At 39.6% G+C, this 17411-nt stretch overlaps 1 protein-coding gene across 2 annotated transcripts in view; it reads right to left on the bottom strand.

Moving 5' to 3' along the window:
- LOC145993881 (mediator of RNA polymerase II transcription subunit 12-like) overlaps positions 1–17411 on the bottom strand; it is a 224189-nt gene that overhangs the window by 73932 nt on the left and 132846 nt on the right. For both annotated transcript variants that reach the window (XM_083129754.1, XM_083129753.1), the window contains 4 exons: positions 9571–9692; positions 9148–9296; positions 2923–3097; positions 471–566 (listed from right to left, as the gene is read on the bottom strand). In XM_083129754.1, the coding sequence (XP_082985880.1) occupies positions 471–566; positions 2923–3097; positions 9148–9296; positions 9571–9692 (542 nt within the window). The remainder of the gene's footprint in view (positions 1–470; positions 567–2922; positions 3098–9147; positions 9297–9570; positions 9693–17411) is intronic.

Here is a 17411-nt window from a genome sequence, read left to right on the forward strand (position 1 = left end):
GGGTCTCTCCTCTCACAAGAAAAATAAACAGTAAATACGTTAAATTTTACAGATGTGGATAAGATTACAACTTGAAAATAAATGGCAGAACCACGATCATTCGTTTTTCTAAAGAACTCAAAAATGTCAGCAGCATCTCAATTTTTATATTTTTCAGGAAAGAAAACAAGAAAACTTAAAACATGAGAAAAATGTAAAATTCAGAAATTTTTTATAACATGTTGCTGTAATGCATAATGTGGGATAATGTAAAATTGGTGTCTCACTGTAATTCTAACATTCTGTTGTATTGGGTTCAGGAAAGTTAAATGGGTAATATCATCAGAACTACTTGAACAGCTTTAAAACTGACTTCTTCCTTTACTTCCAACAGTAACAATCAAGCCTGCATTCGGCAGAAGCTATCCTGGAGTCAAGTATAAAGTTCAGCGATACAATGTACACATTCAAAAGTAAATAGCCGTACTAACCTTCAATATTCGAGCAATCATGTGGCGTTGGTCCAAACTATCCTCTTGTGCAGCTGTTGTGTCTGGGTAACATATCATGTGCAAGAGCCTCTGAGCCTGTTAAGAACAATAACAATAATAGGAATTATATTAGAAATGAGACAACGAATGCTATATGAATCTCATAGAAGAACATTATGTATGTCTGTGTGACGAGATGCTGTAATTAGGACTGACCCAATATCAATGTATCAGTATCAGAGGGCATAAGTTGGAATTTATTCATCGATACTGGCTGATAATCTGAGCTTGAGTATTTGATTCACCTGTAAAAACTGCCACATGCACTTTCATAGAGTATAATTATTTTAGAAATTATGTAAAATTTCGAAGGTTTTATTTATTTTATGCAAGTGCTACATGAAAATATGGATTTTGTGATTCAATGACATTGATTTTAATATTTCTTTGGTATTCACGAATATTTTAAAGAAAAACTCTGGTAAACTGATGCATATACTTGCACTAGAATAACTCATATATTAACCTCTAGCAGGCAGATGGTTGATATTTGAAGCATGCTGGAATTTCCATTGAGGATGGACGGTCGATATATCGACCAGCACCGTGAGGCAGCATTTAACATGCAATTCATGAAAACTACACACGATATTTCAGTTCGGTCCTTCTTGTTCATTAGTTTGTTCCCTCGTCCCCCCTGCCTCTTGCTTAAGTGTACGTTAATATTAATCGATACTTTGACCAACTTGAAACTGCTCCAATTTCAAGCATCAGTATTGGCTCAAAACGGTGTGAGCTTAGTCCTAGATATAATAAAAAAATATTTCTCCATTATTTTGTTGTGTGTGACGACTAACGTTATCAACTTGAACAAAGAACGAAATTTATGGCCTTTGATGTATTTATTGCTCTTATTGTTTACGGCTGTTATTCAGACACTTATTTTTAGTGTGATAAAATATGTATTTGTTGATAATGTTTTGATCATATTCCATGGCCAGTATTTAACAAATCACAATAAAGGGAATAAAAAAAGAAGAGCCAGAAGGCATTATATCAAAATGAGAAAGAGAGAGAAACAGCCAGCCACACTGGCAGTTGTATAAAAAGGATGGTGCACATAGAAGTAAGAACTGGACCTGCAAAGTTGCCAGCCTAAGAATTACAGGTAATGGACAAAATAATATGAACACCAATGCAATTGCAGAAAACTTGTATTCGTAGGGGGTTGCCCCCCCCCCCCTTGCCTGAATGACAGCTTGTATCCTACGTGGGATAGACAAATAAAGGTCCTGTACAGTGTGAACTCGAATACGTAGCCACTCCCCGCACAAACAGTCTCAAGTTCCGAAAGTGTCATTGGAGGTGGAAACCGATTACGCACTTTGGCCTCCAAAATACCCCACAAAGGCTCAATGATGTTAAGATCGGGGGACTGTGGACACCAGATGAGATGTTCTACCTCATCACTGTGCTCATCAAACCATGCATCAACGCACCTAGCAGTGTGAATAGGGGCGTTATCATCTTGGAAGATGGGGCATGCATCGGGAACCAAAGTCTGAACCATGGGATGGAGGTGGTCACCCAGGATGGTGCAGTACTTCTCTGCGTTGATTCTCCCACGCAGGACGACAAGTGGGCCAACACCATTCCAAGATATAGCCCCCCAAACCATCACAGACCCCCACCATGTTTCACGGTAGGCACTAAGCAGTCAATATCAAATGCTTCAGCAGGAGTTCTCCACACATAAACACGTCCTGTGGTCTGAAATAATGTGAAAGACGATTCGTCTGACCATATCACATGTTCCCATTGCTGCTGTGTCCAATTCTTGTGCTCTTGGCACCACCTTCTTCGTGTCACTGCATTACGTGGAGTCACTAACAGTTTGGGGATGGTAACTCTGCCATGAATGTTCACAGAATGCAGCTCCCTTTGAATGGTTTTCATTGATACAGGGTCCTGGAGGTGATTGTTCATCTCTGCGGTTATCTGGGACAGTGTTGTCTTGTGCTTTCGAGTCACTATTTGCTTCAACACACGTCGATCCCTGTTGGATAACTTTGTTTTTCGCCCACTATTCTCCTTTGCAGACGTTGTCTGTAGGCTGTCGGAACAGTTGACACTGTGCTCCGTGCTACACCAACAAGTGTAGCTGTTTTTGTCACAGATGCTCCAGCCAGGCGGGCTCCTATGATCATGCCTCTTTTGAAGTCTGAAAGGTCGGACATACCTGCATTTGACGGATAGCTGACTGCTCGCATGCAACTCTCACACCAGCTTCTGATAGACTGATATGTTTGCTTTCATGCCACTAGATGGTTGAAATCTCTGCTGAGTGTTGTTCCTTTTCCACGACGGCGTATATAGGCCTTTGCAAACCAAGGTGTTCATATTATTTTGTCCATTACCTGTAGGTTGAAGACACTAAAGTCAGAGGACCTACCTGTTTTTGGGTAAGCATATTATCCAGAAGCATGTCCTGATGGCACAGTTCCTCGGGGTTTTGTAGGCATCGCTCCAGGACCCACTCCTGGCTGCAGATCTGTTGCAACACATGCTGGGCAAATTCTGACAAGCCGGCTGACTCCATTCCACTGCCAGAACAACCTGTTACAGAACTGGAATACAAAATTGTTGTAATTTAGTAGGTATGTACAAATAAGTATTTTTTACAAATATCAATAATACCGATAGTACTGAAAATTTTCTGACAGTAATAGCTGACAGTGTAATGATCCTCCTGCCCATCAAAAAGGCAAACTACGGATGGACCAATATGAAATTTTGGCCAATATTACCAAAGTGCAGATATAAAATTTACTGATCCACAGTATAATTTCAAGTGGTTCTTGGAGAACCTTAATGGTCCATTGACCTCCTTAATAAATGTATGTTACTAGGCGACTGCAATGCAAAAGGAGCTGCATATTTAGACATATTTATGAAAAATTCAGAATGGAGATTATATATGTATATCCAAATTGTAACAAAATGTCAGAATATTGCACTAATTACAAGATAATTATAGATATATTGTAGTGCCACACATAATTTCATATTTTATTATTATTATATTATTTTGGCTTTTTGTTCTCTTTTATCACTTACAAGTTCGTAGGTTTTCCTTTCTTTTTAAAAGTCGTACTCAGTGCCTTGCTTGGCAAGTCACACTGGCTAGGGTATTATTTTTGTTATTTTTTCTTTCTTTGTTTTTTGTGTAATACTGTGTGTGTGTGTTAGAGCCACTGGACAAAGCTACAAAAAACCAGACAAGATAGGGGTGAAAGGAGTGAGGGTGTATGTGAGAAGGTGTGGAAAAACTCTGTGTATGTGTGTACAGGGATGCAAGGTGGTGCTTTGGAGGAGACAAGTAGGTGAAGTGCGATTGGTGTGCAGGTGGCGATGGTGAGTGTGAGATATAGATTGATACTACTCCACCCCGGCCGAGAGGACTAAGGGCATTCTGGGTTCGAAGCCGGAACAACATCAGCCAGCATAGAGGAAGGCACTAGGAAGTAGAGACCTGGAGCCATGACCAGTGCCAATCCCCCCCCCCCCCCTCATCTAAAGGAAGAACAGTGCGTGAGTAAGGAATGGAAGTGATTCTATGTACGGTGCACCACATAAGTGACAAAAGGTAAGGGATTCCGATAAACTTTACTTATGGCCACAAGAATACATAAGAGTTACTTATTTTTGTGTTGTATGTGCTATGCTTGGTTATTGTATACATGCAGGGTGTCTCATAAGTAATTGTGCAAACTGAAACAGGTGAAAATACACGATAATAGAAGCAAAAAAGTCTCAGTAAACATGGGTATGCAAACGAGCAGTTTTCGAGATAATCGCGAATGTGTGATTACAAGCCGCCACTGACTTCATTGTTTGTAAACTTCATCCTAGTTGGTAAAATGCTAATAATGTGTGCGAATGTGTGGTTACAAGCCGTCATTGATTGCATTTTGTAAACACAGACTGCGCTACTCTGTGCATGGTCCAAGGTTTGCTCTTTGATTACAAAACAGAACATTTCTGAGAGGTGGCATTGTAATCAAATAGAACATTTCCGAGAGGTGGCATTGCAATCACACAGAACATTTCCGAGAGGTGACGTTGTATGGATACAATCAGTACACAGTCTAATCGTACTGTAGGAGTCACGTCAGTTGTGCTGGACTGCGTAGTGAAAATGGAACCTTACAGCAACGAAGAGTATGCGGATATGCATTTTGTGTATGGTTTGGCTAACGGCAATGCACGGGAGGCTGCAAGCTTGTACCAAGAAAAATACCCTGCTCGAAGGCACCCCAAGTGTTGCACATTTACTAGGGTACATAAGTGCCTCAAAGAACATGGGAGCTTCAAACATGGTAGGAGAGCAGGTATACCTGCATGCATTACACCTGAAGTTGAGGACATGGTGTTGGCAGCAGCGGAACACTCTCCGCACAAGTGCCAGTAAGCCGCAGAATTGTATGGAGAATTTTACATCGCAATCCACTCTACCCTTACTACCTCCAACAGTGACGTTTTGTCAGTGGATGCAAAAACAGGTTGTACTCAACCCTCGTTTTGCAAGTAACATTTTATTTACAAACAAAGCAGGGTTCACATGCTACGGTATTTTTAATTTTCATAATTCTCATGTTTGGAGTGTACTAAACCCACATGCTGTTCATGAGGCACCACATCAACAACGTTTCTCATTGAATGTGTGGTTAGGGGTACTAGTTGATTGTCTCATTGGACCACACATTCTTCCAAGAAGACTCAATGGACCAAGGTACCTTCGGTTTTTGCAGCATGATCTTCCAGGATTGCTTGAGGATATTCCCTTTGATCCACGTCAGAATATGTGGTACACACATGATGGGGCACTGGCACATTTTGCTGCAGCTGTAAGACGACATCTAACATGCAGATATCATCAAAGATGGATAGGTCGAAGTGAGCCTGTACATTGGCCTCCAAGGTCACCTGATCTAAATCCTTTGGATTTTTGAGTCTGGGGTCACCTGAAAAGTGAAGTGAACAACACTCCCATTGACACGGTTCAAGAACTGGAACAGAGAATTGTACATGCTTGTGACCAATTCCAAAATAATCCAGGGGTGTTCGAAAGAATTTGAAACTCATTGCGGAATCGCGTACAGTATTGCATCCAGATGGAAGGACGACACTTTGAACATACTAAAGTAGTGCTGTGTATTCCTTGTTAAAGTAAGTAGAATGTTCAATAAAAGCAATGAGATCTCCTGATTTTTCATACTGTATTATAGGTATTTTACCAACTAGGACGACGTTTACGAACAGTGAAATCAGTGATGGCTTGTACCCACACATTATTAGCATTTTATGAACTAGGACGATGTTTACAAACAATGAAGTCAGTGGTGGCTGTAATCACACATTCGCAATTATCTTGAAAATGGCTCGTTTGCAGACCCATGTTTACTGAGACCTTTCTTCCTTCTATTATCGTGTACTTTCACCTGTGTGAGTTTGCGTTATTACTTTTGAGACACCCTGTATATTTTTTATTATTAATAATAATCGATTTGCATGTTCAGAGCAAAATTCAAGTTCTTTACATATTGCCCTCCACAATATCAGATCAGTAAATTTCCAATACACCGATATGCCTACATCGGCCAATACCAATAGAGTACAGATTACTCTGTCCCATTGCTAAGCTAAACACTTCCTGACAAACTTTCACTTCCTTAACCTTTTGAGACCCAAGGCCTTGTTCACATGTAAGCCTCTCTGTCCCGAGCCGATTTTGAGCAAAATGCAGTTTCAATTAAATGAGTCTAGATCGGAGACTAATTGCCGTAGAGAGATGAGTGATATACCGTTGAACGCGGAATGAACCAGAGATTCAGACTATATGAAATTTATGCAAATTCGGCGTATATGTGGCGGGGGAGGGGGCTAACTCTCAAAATTCCAAAATTTCGGGAAAAAAAAATTGGTTCCCCCACCCTCCCCCCAAGAAAAAAGTACATGCCAGTGTCGACATTCACATGGAAATGATCGCTGACATGTAAGGAACACAAAAATATTTGCATCATTGTCGTATGACCAATGTAACTTGAGTTGTACCCCCAAAAGGAATGGTCGGGATGCCACTGATTCAAGCTTCAAAATGCAGCGGTACCTTGAAATGACTATAGCTTAGAAACTAAATGCCCTAGAGATATGAAAGATATACCGTTGTATGCAGAATGAATCACAGATTTAGACGATATATAATTTATGCACATTCGGCGTATATATGGAGGGGGAAAGGGGGGAAATCCCCTGAAAATACTTTTTTCTTAAGAAATGGGATTTTGCCCCCCCCCCCCCCCCGAAAAAAAGGATATGAAAAGTTCAAAATGCACATATAAATTATCGCTGGCATGTAAGAAACAGAAAAATATTTGCATCATTGTCGTATGACCAATGTAACTTGAGTTGTACCCCCAAAAGGAATAGTGGGCACCCCACAGATTCAAGCTTCAAAATGTAGCGGTACCTTGAAATGACTATAGCTCAGAAATTAAATGCCCTAGAGATATGAAAGATATACCGTTGTACGCAGAATGAATCACAGATTCAGACGATATTTAATTTATGCACATTCGGCTTACATAAGGAGGGGGAAAGGGGGAAAATCCCCTCAAAAATACTTTTCTTAAAAAAATGGTGTTCCCCCCCCCCCCCCCGAAAAAATGTCAAAATGCACAAAATGCAAAATTTATGCAAATTTGGCGTATATATGGAGGGGGAAGGGAGAAAACCCCCAAAAATTATTTTAAAAAATTGTCACTTCACCCAAAAAATTGTCCTCGCACTTGGGCACAAAACGACACCTACGCACAACATTCACGGACGAAAAGCTAGAACGCAGTGAAAAATGAGCACCGATTCTTGCAGCTGCTTGAAATTCTATTTTTAGACAATGCAGGGTAACCCCTGTCGCAACTTGTGGACACTTGTGCTAAAAAAACAAAGGGTTCCTTCAGTGCACTTCGAAATTCCATTCTCACAACGCAGATTCAGCAAGCAGTCTTCCCCCTCCCCCTCACGAAAAACTTTCATTCTGACATCGGATACTAATAAACAAGCTTCCTTCGAAAGCAGTTCACAGTCGGGAGTGAAAAGCATTGCTTTAGAACAACAAAGCCAGTGTTCCTTTGTCGGCAAAAATTTGACCTTGAAAAGAGACGCAAAAGAGAAGTCCCTTTTCCCGCCTTTCCCCCTTCATTTTCACGAAGACAAAAAAAATGCAAAAAAACATTTCTGTTATATACATGTGTTAGGAACAATATAAAAAAAAATCGAAATTCTAGCCAAAAATAGAAAAGTTATAATGTAAAAACTACGACCTTGACACAGCATTTCGATCGAGATGCTTGGGACAGTGAGGCTTACATTTGGGTATCTCGATCGAGACGCTTGGGATCCAAAAGGTTAATTAATGTGTGGATCTGATAGGCTTTATAATACAATGTTATCACCTTGGCACTTTGTAATAAGGATGTTACTCTTATTTCACCAAGTTCACTTTGTTACTTCAGGGAAAGGTTTTGAAAAAGGAGCATTTACATGTTGGAGAATGCAGCATTAAAATAACTATAATACCACATGTAAAAGGTGCAAGTTAAAATATGTTGAAGATTAGGCACACACAGGAGATGTACTACATACAAATTTTCAGCGAAAAATGCAGGCTCGACCAGGACTCAAACCTGGGTCTCTGGCATACTGTGCCATTGCTCTAACCACAGAGCTACCGAGCCGGTCTGGCTTCGCCTGATTTTTCGCTATCGCTGTTTTATCTGCGTGGAATTGTCTCTACCTGTGCTGCTGCAATGGGATCTGTTGCTTACACAATTAAACAAGTGTTGTCAACGTTAGGTGTTGTACCAATGACTTTTTATTGAAGTGTGTCCTGTGTTTTATAGGAACCATATATTACATAATTTATTCTTGAAGAAGACTGGTGAACTTGACAAAATATAAGATAATAAAAAATAAGTAAGGCTATGAACATAATATATTCATTGTAGATTAATATGTTGTACTAACAAACAAATGTATTATACCAGGGGACCTGGTTTCGAATCCCGGCCTGGGCATGGATGTTTGTGAGTGTCCATTCCTCAATTTCATCACATCACCACTCATCCCCATCTTCGCAAATTAGCCAAAGTGGAACAAAAGCGAAGTAAAATACAGCAAATCGATCAATCAATCAAATATTATACATAACAAAAATTCTAGAAAATCCTTATTCGTGGCTTTAGAAAAAGGAACTTTACGTGTATTAAACTGGAGCATGACTAGTGAAAATTAGTTTTATCTGTAGTTATGTTGGTTATAATAAAACTAATATTTACAAAATGAAAGCTGCCAACACTAGTTTTTACTCTTAAAAACTAAATTTCAGTTTCTTGCCTGTCCAGCATAATTTATCTGACCCTTTTAAATTTATCTTGCCTGTCCAGCATAATTTATCTGACCCTTTTAAATTTATCTAACTTTCAAAATCTGTGGGAACTCTGCAACCTTGACACAATTTGTGCCTAACCTATGAATACAATTTTTCCAGCCATGAGACAATGTGGCTTTCAGTGATGAAAACAAAGAAAAAGGATATAAAAATCACAGAATTGATTACCCTAAATCCATCAGTGGATCTTCTCCACCCCCCAGCAGGTCACTGGTCCCTAAAATGTGGCTGATGCTGAGTTCGCCCGCACTGCCTTTCGTGTTGTCTTTCTTGGATTTCGTGTCTCGGGCTGTGGCATCTCCAACAACTAATATCGCCTGGCAGAAAGGAAGAAAATGCAATAACAACTCTATACTGCAACAGACTTCACAGACTAATCATTAGATTACAAGAATTTCATTCACACGTCATATAAATGAAGAGCAAATTTAGGCTCAGACCTAATAAAAACACATCTACAACAGATTTACCACAAGGAAACTTAACTTTTCAATGGCCCAAGCTTATCTTCAAAGTGTTAATAAATTCTGAATAGCAGATAATGATACTTGGCAAATATGTATACACCGTAAAATGTGTCTTAATGCCTACCTTCAGAACAGCCACAACAGCCCCAACTTTTATAATATTATGGGCTGCAGCCAACAGGTGTCTGTCGCAACTAAGCTTCACACTGAATCCTTGCTTGTTAGGCAATGGGTGAGGGGATGTACCTGGAAGGAAATATGTACAGAATTAAACTACAACAGATAACCAACTTAATAATAAAAATCTTAGATGCATAAATATCGGACACAAGAGCATATGTTCAGGAAATAATGGTACGGAACTCTTGCTATTCCAGCCCAGGGTGGCTACAAAGAAGCAGAAATGAAATTCCCTGACTTTTCCAGGTTTTCCAGGACAAAATTTACATTTTTCCCTGACAATTACAAACTAAACTAAATCGATGTTTTTGCAAATGGAAATAATAAACTCATACAGATCCAAGTATGGTTTTGTTAAGTACCAATATTATCTTCTATGAAATTGACTTAATTTCTCTATGATTTGAATTCAAACTGCAAAATAGTGAATTTGGAAAATTATTACAATTCACAAGCTAGGGAAGGATTACGGAATTTTGTCATACGCAGTAAGTTTAAAATAAAATACTTGATTCTTTTTAAAGTTACGACTAAATGAGATAAGAGTGAAGAGTGATTGATTAAGAAATACAATTTGTAATTTATCAGTCTCATTATACATTCTCGGTATTATATGTTGATATTTCCACTGAGGTTTGGAACCCTCTGCTTGCAAGAACCATGAGTAAAGACTCATTTTTCAATGCATAAAGCTACTTTTCTCTTCTCTGAAAAGCAAACAACTTAACTCTTGCATATAAGTGAAACAATTGAATCGAACAAAATAAAGTGTCATATTTCCTTACATTATCAATGAGATTTCTGCTTCAGTACAGTATATTCAAGTGAAGTACTGTGAAACTGACAACATGTAGTTATTCTATTAATGCTGACGAAAAGGGTACGTAGGTATTAGAAATTTAACGCAAGCAATTTATAGAATTGCATTGTATAGGTACCTCATTTAGCTAACCACACATTAAAACAGGAACACTCTAATAATAAAAGCTTCTGAAAAGTTCATATACGAGGGGCATCCTGAAAAAAGCTCCAATGGTGCCTATACGTAGCACTAGTGGTCAGAGATAGACACACACACATGCAGGCAGGAAGAAGTGGCATGTAGCTGTAATCTGGTAGTTGCAATGCAGCCGTTTTAGGACAGTTCTAGGTTAAAGATTGCAGCTCTCATACAGTCTCCCACCGACTGCGATGTAGCCTACAATGCACGCTCAGAATTTGACACAGAGCCACCAGCAATCGTGTGAGGTGTGCAGACCGGACGTCGTGAGTGATAGTATGGTCAGACGATGGTGGAGACAATTCACGGAAGGCCAATCGAATGTGCACAACCCCATACAGCTGAGTACACACGGGCACTTTGCATCACTTCAGGTGAGAGATCTTGGACCACTCCCTGTACAGCCCTGGCCTTGAATGTACAGACTTTCATCTCTTTGTTTAACTGAAGAGGTTTCTGGCAGGGCAAGGATTTGACAGCTACACTGCGGTAGAGATAGTTCCAGTCTTTGCTGTCAGACACATATACCATGGGCATACAAAATTTAGTGACATGCTACGACAAATGCCAAAACAACGGTGGTGATTATGCCGAAAATGAGGTTAGGACTCACTGTTACTAATGCAATAAATTACAACTGATATTCTTGTTTCATTTATGCCTAATGGGTAGGGACCTTGATATTTTGTTATTTTTTTCAAATTTGTGTATTTTCTTATTTTTTATTTTTTACTATACAGTGTTCTTTTTCCCAAAATGCACATTTTCATTTTAGCGCATTTTCTGGCAAATATCTGAAATTATACCTTCATGGTGTTTTTAAACTACTGTTTCAAATTGTAAGTCACATGGCTTACGCCTCTTCGTGAGAGTTTGATATCTTGAAAGTTATTTTGGGAAAGTTATTTTCCATACCCCTTTTTAATTTTAATGTAAGGATTTTAGATAATGGAATTTTCCCCGTATGTACTGAAGGGTGCATAATGACCATAAGTGGCGACGCACCCAAAAAATTAAAATCAATCAATCTCACGTGACAGATACCGATATATTATGGCACCAAAAATTGGCATTATCTTTTTTTGACTTGTTAGTGTTACATTTCCCAAAATTCGCGTTTTTGTTTTAGAACATTTATCTGCCAAATATACCGAAACTTAATGCTCCATTGTGCTTTTAAACTATTATTTTAAATTGTAGGTCACATGGTCTACGTATTTTCGTGACAGTTTGATATGTTGGAACAGATTTTTGAGGAAGTAAAAGTAAAGTGCTCCCTGCACTTTTCCATGAAGGTGTATAGGGGTGTGGAGTTAGGGCCCCACACTTTCTTGATCACGACTGAAGGTGGGGGTGATGTGATCAGCACCACGCTTCTGGCTACCTTTATCCCTCAAAGTTTCCTCAAGGTACCAGCTTCATATGATGCTGGGTGGGTGCCAGAGCAGTTTGAATAGGTGGAAGACAGCCCGGTTTTCTCCCGCAGCGGATCGACCCCTGGTCTCTTGCATACAGGGTTTGTCCGGAAAGTAATAGGACTGATTTTTTTTCGCCGCGACTGTACTTCGGAGCGCGCGCGCACTGACTGTATTCGGTAGAGGGGGTTCCTACCTAACCTACAAGCGGCTAGTCAGTTGTCTCCGAGCACCCGGAGAGTCAGGACAGGCTTTTTCGAGCAACGTGTTTCTGTGAGTGGTGCAAGCCGAAAATGCAGCGTTCGTTAGAGCAGAGGTACGCGATTAAATTCTGTGTGAAACTCGGTAAATCTGCGACAGAGACGTTTGATATGATCAAGCACGCTTACCCAGATGATACTTTAGCAAGAAGTGGTATGTTTCGGTGGCACAAGGCCTTTTCGGAAAGCCGGGAAGAGGTCGCCGATGAAGACCGTGCTGGAAGACCTTCAACTTCGACAAACACCGACTTTGACATCTTTTTTGACATCAAAGGCATCGTCCACCATGAATTTGTTCCTCCTGGACAAACCGTCAACGCCAAGTGTTATGTGGAAGTGCTCAAGAGACTCAAACGAAGGTTCAATCGGGTCCGACAAGACATCGCAGCCGACTGGAAGTTGCACCACGACAACGCCTCGGCTCACACCGCCTTTCTTGTGACCAGCTACCTGACCAAGGCAGGCATCCCAACGCTTCCGCAGCCGACCTACAGCCCAACTGTGCCCCCCCCCCCCCGGATTTTTTTTTGTTTCCTCGCCTGAAAAGGCCGATGAAAGGCAAGCATTTTGAGAGGACAGAGGGGATCCAAGCATCTTGCACCGCGGCTCTAAAGGCTATTCCGGAGAATGCCTTCCGTGACGCCCTAACGACTGAGTTCCATTATTACTCGCTCGACAAATGCCGATGGTGCGCACTTATCTTGGTAATTCAATACATATCTCGTGCGACAAATACGAAGATGTGGCTCCCATGTGACGGTAGATACGCACTCGATCTCCTGTTAGAACCCTGCCACTTTGCTCTGTGATGCAAATGGTTTTGATAGAAGTTGAAAAAATCGTGGGAAATACACGATTTAACGTGGCTGTCGGAATTATTCCATGTACGTATAACTCTATAGTTTACTCTTAAGTAAAATGTTGGAAAACTTGCATGTTCTATGTGCACAAACATGGCCTAGAAAATACAAGAATGTTGGATTTCATTGAATTTTTGGTTGTTTTAGGACATTTCTTTAAAAACAATCGCTAAAAACGCCAACAATTCGCATTTTATGCCAAACTCGCATTATTTCAATATTTCGAACGGGCGAAAAATGTGTCCAGACATCACTGCACATTCCTAAACATAACTTCGCAGCAATTACAATTTTTCACGGTTTTGGCGTTTGCAAAAAGTCAATGTCCCTACTAATAGGAAATTACTTTCTGGCCACCCCTCGTATAAATTAGTAGATGGAAAGTGAAAATTTAGCAGGGCTGGCAGAGAAAAGTCAATTCTTGAAGAAAGTGATTTGATTTTATAATTGAATGATTCGAGTAAATATGATATTAAAATATTTATGTATTTATTATTAGTACTTTATTTCATAATATTGGACATTAACCTTACTCAGTGAGAGATTAATGACCATCTCTCACGAGTTTAAACAGACAGGACAGAGAGTGGCGTTAATTTCATTGCAATACTAGTGTTGCAGTAAATTTGAGTTTGGGAGAATGCACTTGCCAATTTCTATAACGTTCACCAATGTAGATTTATGTTTCACATTTTCGTGATAGTATTCAATATATATCCCGTTTGGTTGGATTCTTCTTGATATCTAAGAATAGTGCAATGTCATTGTAAACGTATGTTAACGTCAGGATGATGAAAGAAAACCTTCGTAAGCACGGTTACATTAAATAAGGTGAAGTGAGCCAGAAGAGTAATAAAATTCCAGCAGCATATTTGCAGTCTAAAGCTCTTCTTGTTTATGCATGCGATTTTTGTTGGATGTTGCAGTCCATGCAATTTCTGTCGCATGTTGTAGTGAGATACTTTGTCGGGTGGCAACATTCGACAAAAATCGTATGTATCAATGGAACCTATTTGTTTCAATGTTCCTTCAGTTTGCCCAACAAAATGCCTTACTACGATGTCCGACAACTATAGAACGGCGCCACCCGCCCTCATCCCCTACATCTGTTGACAAGTCCCCTTACTACTCTCATACGGACAAGAAAAAAATGATAATTCAATGCATTTTCCACGTAATATTTAGAGGCTTAACCTTTACTTCCCCGATGATCAGAGTAAGGTCGTACTGGCCCGATGATACCATATGGTATCATCAGAGTAAGGTCGTACTGGCCCGATGATACCATATGGTATCATGGTGCTGATTACGAAATGAATGTGCTTTTTGGACCTTGATACTGTTATGTTTGGGTGGAAACTCTGACACAGGTCTGGAGCAAGCCTGGGAAATTCATATTTATGACCAACCTCCCCCCCCCCCCTCTGCGCAACATATCCATGCCATATTTCCGAACAGAATTTCACATTTTGGCTCATTATTCAACTTTTGTGGCACCCAGGAATATGAAACAATGTTTCAATCTCTTTGGAAACGTCCATTCTTTGAAGAGAATACTAAGGTTTGCGCCTTCTTCCCAAAATAGCGGGAAAAGAGGGGGCAAACTCCAGATTTTTATGTTTTTCTTCATTGAAATTCGGTGTTCGCGCCCCCAAACCCCCCTTCCTCGGTTTGGCGTTCTGAATTGTACACGGTTGCATGCTCGAATGTTTTAGCTGAAAAACAAAAGTTATCCGAAGTAGATTGCTCCCATAGTGGCCGAGTTATAACAATTTTCCTCCAAAAATGCAAATTACCTATTTTTCGTAAAAATAAAAATCACATTTTGGCTTATTATTCAACTTGTATGGCACCCAAGAACATGAAACATGTTTCTCTCTCTTGAGAAATGTCAATTCTTTGAAAATAATACTAAATTTCGCGCCTTCTTCCCAAATAGCGGGAGAAGAGGGGGCAAATTCCAGATTTTTATGGTTTTTTTCATTGAAATTCGGGGTTCGCGCCCCCCAAACCCCCTTCCTCGATTCGGCGTTCTGAATTGTACACGGTTGCATCCTCTGATATTTTAGGTGAAAAACAAAAGTTATCCGAAGTAGATTGCTCCCATAGTGCCCGAGTTATAACAATTTTCCTCCAAAAATGCAAATTACCTATTTTTCGTAAAAAAAAAAAAATTTAAAAAATCACATTTTGGCTTTTATTCAACTTGTATGGCACCCAAGAATATGATACATGTTTCGTTCTCTTGATAAATGTCCATTCTTTGAAAAGAATTCTAAATTTCGCGCCTTATCACCAAAATAGTGAGAGAAGAGGGGGCAAACTCCAGATTTTTATGTTTTTTCCATTGAAATTCGGGGGACGTGCCCCCCAAGCCCCCCTTCCTCGGTCCGGTGTTCTGAATTGTACACGGTTGCATGCGCTGATGTTTTAGCTGCAAAACAAAAGTTATCCGAAGTAGATTGTTCCCATAGTGCCCAAGTTATAACAATTTACCTTCAAAGAGTGTTCGAATTTAAAATTCCCGCAGAGAGAAATTTCTCTCTCTCTCTCTCTCTCTCTCTATCTCTCTCTCTCTCTTCCTGCCATCACTGGTTTCTGGCGCCGTGGTTGTGTTGCCTAAAAGTTGAGGCCGAAACTTATGAACGAGATTTCCTGTTCCCGTGCAGAGTTCCATAACGATATCTTTAAATAAATAAATATTAAAAAAAAAGGTCAATGAAGACGAAATTCCCTGACATTTCCCTGACTTTTTTGGATACCTCAAATTCCCTGACTTTTCCCGGTTTTCCAGGTTTTCCAGGTCTGTCGCCACCCTGCAGCCATTCCTTGCACAGAAGGTGCCAGATTACTGAGAGTAAAAAGTAATAAGAAATGTTACAATAGAAATGAAATTGTATTAACATTTTACACTAAATATTTACAAGTAGGTCCTTATACACCTTTCTAGCTATTTGAATATTTTATGGACCCCCAGACATATAAAAAACTAACGTACTATTTTACTATACCGGAGACACCTAACTATGATTTATTTCACAATTTTTTACATTGCTAACGTATTATTCTGCATTGCAGAACATTTCTTTAGGTGAAAAAATGCATTTCTAACGAAAATAATGTATATTTCTTACATACGATAGCCCCACGAACTATCACGGGAACAAGGTATGCCTACTAGGTTAGGTTAGGCCTGTTAGGTTAGGTTCCATTAGCACTCCTTTCGTTCAATTTAGCATATACGGACAACATCAGAATTACAAATTCCACGGCATCTTCCACACCCGGCAACAACTTCACGATGCATCCTCAACACGTCATGTTGTAGCAGCAGCAATAGTGCGTATTGTGCTCTCGTGCAGAAAGCAAATGGCGGCAGCAGCAATAGCTCGTCGGAAATAGACTTTCGTAGAAAACCACATGCATTCACATTAAAATGGAGCAAAACTACATTCCCGAACATCAACAACTCTACAGAAAATGATTTGCGTAAATACTTTCTCCTGTAAATTTGAAGAAATCCGTCTCTGGTATAGTAAAGTGTTACCAAAACTAATAATAAATTGTGATTAACGTAAGAGTAATTGACAACTCACCACTCCCTTTCCCTCGGACATATATTCATGTGATAACTCCCTTACCTCCTTGACATGATAAATTAGGCAATCATCTTACCTAAGTAATCAATTAATGTAAGTGTTAATGTTGATCACCATTCCCCTTGAAATCTAGAATTAACCAATTACCACATCCAAGCAGTAATATAATGGTCAGTAAAGGCAGTGATTGTTCCCCTTTTGTGTCATCTAAAATAAAGTGACCCCCCCCCTCTAGCCTACATTTTAAGGTAATAATACAAACTTTCAATCAAGCTAGAGGGTGACAGATTAAAAAAAAGAAAAAACGAACCCTCCCCATTCAACTGCAAAAGTGCATTTGGAATTCAACATGGTCATTATTTCACCCCTTTGAGGAAAATTCATGCAGAATTCCCAGTAACAAAAATAATTACACATTAATAATAATCATGCACAATTCCCAGAATTCCTCGTTTATAGACACCATGAAGAATAACCGGTCCCCTCTGCAGCTTGCATCATTTTCTCTGTCACACACTTTATCTTCTGAAAAACTAAATATGCTGACCAAGGTAGTAATTTATTTTATTAAAAACATAAACTAACGTAACGTTTCAACCTTCTAGCAAGGTCTTCTTCAGACTCTGTATCAAGTACAAAAGTTGATACAGA

The sequence above is a fragment of the Lepisma saccharinum genome, chromosome 10 (genome assembly GCF_977018435.1).
Source record: "Lepisma saccharinum chromosome 10, izLepSacc3.1, whole genome shotgun sequence".
Lineage (NCBI taxonomy): Eukaryota > Metazoa > Arthropoda > Insecta > Zygentoma > Lepismatidae > Lepisma > Lepisma saccharinum.